The sequence below is a fragment of the Myotis brandtii genome, unplaced genomic scaffold, assembly GCF_000412655.1.
Source record: "Myotis brandtii unplaced genomic scaffold, ASM41265v1 scaffold374, whole genome shotgun sequence".
In the NCBI taxonomy this organism is placed as follows: Eukaryota; Metazoa; Chordata; class Mammalia; order Chiroptera; family Vespertilionidae; genus Myotis; species Myotis brandtii.
The window spans coordinates 329,404-334,881 of NW_005364372.1; the positions used below are offsets into that span (position 1 = coordinate 329,404).

The 5,478-nt window shown below is 43.4% G+C and overlaps 1 protein-coding gene across 2 annotated transcripts in view; it reads right to left on the minus strand.

Moving 5' to 3' along the window:
- Window positions 1-2,337: 2,337 nt before the first annotated feature.
- The window catches only part of NPY (neuropeptide Y), a 7,975-nt gene continuing 4,834 nt past the window's right edge, over window positions 2,338-5,478 (minus strand). For both annotated transcript variants that reach the window (XM_014544618.1, XM_005872269.2), the window contains 2 exons: window positions 4,336-4,416; window positions 2,338-2,532 (listed from right to left, as the gene is read on the minus strand). In XM_014544618.1, coding sequence (XP_014400104.1) covers window positions 2,508-2,532; window positions 4,336-4,416 — 106 coding nt within the window. In that variant the 3' untranslated portion in view covers window positions 2,338-2,507. The remainder of the gene's footprint in view (window positions 2,533-4,335; window positions 4,417-5,478) is intronic.

Here is a 5,478-nt window from a genome sequence, read left to right on the forward strand (position 1 = left end):
GAACACGCTCAATGCAGGAGCTGCCCACTGGTGGTCAGGGCGCTCTCACATGGGGAGCTCTGCTCAGCCACAAGCCAGGCTGATGGCTGCCAGTACAGCGGTGGTGGTAGGAGCCTCTCCTGCCTCCTCAGCAGCGCTAAGGATGTCGACTCTATCTTAGGCCTGCTCCCTGCTGGCAAGTGAGCATCCCTCAAGGGCTCCCAGGCTGCCAGAGGGATGTCTGACTGCCAGCTTAGGCCCAATTCCCCAGGGAGCGGGCCTAAACCAGCAGGTGGTCATCCACCGAGGGGTCCCAGACTGCGAGAGGGCACAGGCCAGGCTGAGGGACCCCCCTGAGTGCACAAATTTTTGTGCACCGGGCCTCTAGTATATATATATATAGCTAATATGCTAAGTGTCTGTCCGATCGGTCGCTATGATGCACACTGACCACCAGGGGGCAGACATTCAACAAAGGAGCTGCCGAGCTGCAGTGACTTGGCAGTGGTGGTTCTTGGGCAATGCACCCCAAAACCTTCGGCCGTGGGTTATGTTGTTGCTGGGGCACTGTTGCCCCAAATCTGGTTTACTGCACATTTGCGTTTGTGTTCCACACCCTGTATGACAGCAACTTTCCAGAGTGCCCTCTCGCATTCTGGAACCCCTCAGGGGATGTCGGAGAGCCGGTTTCGACCCGATCCCCACAGGCCAGGCTAAGGGACCCCACCTGCCAGAGGGACCCCGCTCACTCTGCAGACATCCTTCAAGCCATGGCGCTACCGCAGGTGCTGCTGGCCAGGGAGGGACCACGGGAGGTTGGCTCCAGGGCATGTCTGGCACATCTCGCTCAGTCCCACCCCTCCGGCCACCTTCTAATTAATTTCCTTTTAATGTGCACAAATCCGTGTACCGAGTCACTAGTCTCATTAATGAAGCTGGAGTTGTTTTCACTGTCACTGAAGTGAGGATTATTATTTGCAATGACAGGTGGGTGATCTGGTGCCTTTATGCCTATTCCAGAGAGGATCAGCAGGCTGAAAATATTTGAGTACTACTACTAGGGATCCTGTTGGAATGCAGTGTTGCCACTTGAGCCTGCATCCTGGTTTATGAACAATGGTCTTCTCACTGTGTCCTATGTGATAGTAGGGACAAGGGAACACTCTGGAGTCCCTTTCTATATGGGTATTAATCCTATTCATGTGTGCTCATGTTCTAATCACCCCCAAAGAGCCCACCTCGAAATACCATCACACTGGGGATTAGGATCTCAACATATGGATGTGGAGGGACACAACCTTCCATCTGTAGCAAGGGATTTGTAACCCAGCACAGAGATCATCAAGAACATCATCCTTAGCCACTTCCCTACTCTTGCTTACTTATAACAATATCGTAACTTGAATTTTAATCCCAGTATAGACATGTGGAAAGTTGGGCAGGATTTACTACTCCCATTCCACAAGTGAGGACTCAGAAGTTAAGAGAAGATGAAGGTCAGAGAACCTGGAAGCCACTGATCAGTACCACAGAGCTCACCTGGTGTGAAGGGTTAGTCCTCTTTCTTGCATGATGAGGTGAAGAGGGGAGAGTTATACGTACAATGTAGATTGTTTAATGTTTAGCCTCTCAGGCATTTAGATGTGGTGGAAAAGTCCCTTTTTTTATTTAAAAATTACATGTAAGAATCTAATAACAGTGATTTAAAACTAAGCTCATACAAATAGGTACATGAAGGAAGAGGTTTAATAACCTTTAGCTAAATTGATTAACATACCCCATGTTGCGTGAAAACATAATCATCCAACTCAAGTGTATTTCTGCTTATGACTCAAATTCCAAGAGTAGTAGCCTAAGGAACTATGTATACCTGAGCTGTCTAACATGGTAACTGCTAGAAATAAGTGGCTATTTAAAGTTCAATAACATTTAACACTCAGCTCCTTATTTGCATGAGCTACATTCAAGTGCTCAAAAGCCACAGGTGGCTACTGGCTACCACATTAAACAGGGGAGACAGAAGACGTTTTTCAGAAAATGCTATTAGACAGCAATCCTGTCTGTGGACAGCATAGGCCAATGAAGTTAACAAGGGGCCCATGTGCATGGCAGGAGGAGTTCATCAAATTGATCCAAACTAGCATTCCCCTGTCCAATGTTTCCAAATACTCCCGTTACACACACACAGCTAAGTCTTGGCCATCACAAATCATCATATCTTTATATTTTCCATAGCCACTGCTTTAATATTGGTGAAACGAGCCTTGAATTTGCTACTTGAGGGAGACTGATTTCATGAATAACTTAATGCTCACTGTCACAACATCAGATTTTTCATTGAGGAGCACACACTTTTGAATGCATGTTACTTTATTGAAGCGCACATATATACAACGATGACAGAGGAGGGCTCTGCAGAGTGGAGCACAGGGGCTGCTTGCAATGGGAGGACAGGCAGACTCTAGCTTAACAGAATGAAATTGGGGTTGGAAAATAGGCAAAGCCCGGAGAACAAGTTTCCTCTCCCATCACCACATAGAGCGGTCTTCCAGCCTGTCAATAGAAGAAGCAGAGCGTGTAAGAGAAGCTCCCCAGCTTCCTGGGGGGCTGGCAAGAGCGAGACATTCTGTTCTGAACTGAAAGATGGTCAGAAACTGTGGAAAGGGCTCCCACTGGCATTCCGTGTGGAATATCAGAGCGGGAGACAGTGGCGCAATGTGCACAGACCCAGCTGAGTAGCTTTCACTCGTGGCCATGGGAGTCTCGGGTAAATCTCAGAGGGACTATTTAAAAGGCTCTGTGTTTATCAAAGAACCCTGCAGTATTTCTGAAGATCAAAACTACAGGAACCACACGAAACTGTAACAAGAAAGTTATTGTTGCTCAACTCTGAGTATGCTTCCTTTGCTTCCCTTCAAGGCTTTTTATGTAGTTGGATGCTGTGTATTTGGACTATAAAGAACCCTTTTTAATAAAATAGCATCCACAGGCAACATCAAGGCTGTCAGGTTTTGTTTCCTTCTAACTGCACTTGATTGTGGCTGTCAATCAGGGTGCAATTAACTTTATTTCATGCCCTAACTGTGCAACTTCAGGCCACAAAACAAAGTAGGTCTGGATGGTTCTTTTTCTTATCCTAAGTAGACAGAGTATAGCTTACCCTAAGCTTTTTACCATAGCAAACACCATACGCATGTCCATGAAACATGAAAAAGCATTTATTGATTAGTATGTAAAAGCAATCCTTATGAATTTTCCATTTGTTTCCCTTGCGCTTGTTATTGAAATCTGGCTGGTACCTCCAGGGACATGAGCACTGCAACTTTATTCCAGTCCAAATGGTTGTTTCCCTCGGAGAAAACAAACCTGACATCTCTGGAATTGCACCTTCACCCTGGCTGGCCACTGCACAAGGGAACAGAGGAAGGGATGGAGGGCAGGTCATCCTCTCTAACTTCCAAGGGGAACCCCAATGAAGAGTGACTCGCCAGTCACACTCACTGAGCAAGTGTTCTAGTGACCTCTTCTGGGGAACTTGGTTCTTGCCATTGTTGAGCTCTGGGTTTAAGGCAGACAAGCTACCACAGAAATAGATGAGCTATACGCCATGTGATCTAACTGGGGGTAGAGGCAAGAGACAGCGGATGAAAACGAAGGGGGACCAGGCTTCCTTTTAGCAGAACTCCTTGTCCAGGGGCACCAGAGGGTCCTGGCCCCATGTTTGACCCTTAGATATTGGTGTGCATCTCTTCCCAAAACAGTTGACCCTCCAAGAAAGTCCAAAGGCCACAATCCCCTAAGAATAATACATTGTTCAGCATTCATTCATTGAATGCAATAAATTACTATGTGACATCAGTTGAACTAAAATATGTTAAAAAGTAAATGAGCTCCCTGTAATTTATCTACAGTTTCATGTAAAACCAGAAAGATTTGAATAAGACTCATGAGGGACATGTTCTCGGATATCCAGACACTCCACATGGTATATAAAAAACAAAGATTATGCCAGCCAAAATTGGATGATTGGTCATTTAAATGTAGAGATGGGGACTCATTCATGCTCCCCCAATTCTAACCCAATAGAAATTCTCCATAGAGTAATTTCTGCAGTAAAATTCACTTATATTTAAAGTTTTCCAAGGAGCACCAAATAATTTGCAGTAGGAAATATTACCCCACAGTTTAGAGATTTACAAATGACTACATGAAAAGACAGGTCCTTCCCACCTTCTTCCCCATCCCCATTTCTCTCCAAATCCTACCTGGTCTGGAAGACTCAGTTCCAAAGCTTCCTCCCCAAGCAGCCCACTCTGGTTTCCCTCCCCCGAAGTCCCCACACTAGCCCTTCCATACCTAGTTCGAGGAACATTTTCTGTGCTTTCACTCATCAAGAGGTCTGAAATCAGTGTCTCCGGGCTGGATCGTTTCCCATATCTATCAACAACAACAACAAAAAAACTCTTTAAAGCAAGTTTTGAATATTCATAAAAATATTTAGAAAAAAAGAAGATGGTCTTCCATTTGGGTTATCAAATCTAAAACTGATTTTCAGTTAATTATCTGCTAACAGTAATTTAGGTGCACAAAGCACACATTATTATCAAAAACATCATGCCCTGGCAGGTGGCTCAGCTGGTTGGAGCACTGTCCCATACACAAAAGGTGGCAGGTTTGATTCCTCGTCAGGGCACATACCCTAGTTTCAGGTTCAATCCCCAGTTGGGGCTCATGTGGGAGCAACTGATTGATGTTTCTCTCACATCCATGTTTTTCTCTCTCTCTCTCTCCCTCCCTCCCTCTCTCTAAAATCGATTAAAAAGTAAAAAATAAAAAAACATCATAAATATGACTTTGAATTAAATATGTATATAATTTTTACATACTTAAATAACAGCAGATTATTTAAACCCAACCAAAATTCCAAATTCTTGTCTTTTTATACCACAAATAATATATGTGTAGACATATTTATAACTAGGTGATAGGAAATAAAAGTAAATCAAAGTATGATTGTAATGTTTCCATAATTAGTTAATTGGCTATAGTTCGAATGATATACAGCAGTTTAAATCTTAAAGAGACTAGATGATATTTAAGAAACATCTCTAACAACAAAATTGGTGACTAAAGTTCTAGACCCACCTGTGTCTTTTAATCTTAGTTTTTTTCATTTGTAAAAACAAAATTATAACATACTTAAATCAGACTCTTTGTGAAAATGCAGTGTGTCACAATGCTTTGAAAGTGACAAAGTGATACACAAATACAAGTTGCTGCTGCTGAAATCTACACTTTCTTAAAGATAGCAATAGAACCTGGGTTCTATATTTTCCTTATTTATTTGGGGTACCACAAGCTAAAAGCCTTCTCTCATGCTGTGATTTTTTTGTTTTGTTTTGTTTCAAGTAGTCATATAGTTTTTATTTTATTGTTTGAAGTATTACAAATAGTAGCACGTCTCCTTTTTTCCCCCCATTGACATCCCCCTGCCCTTGC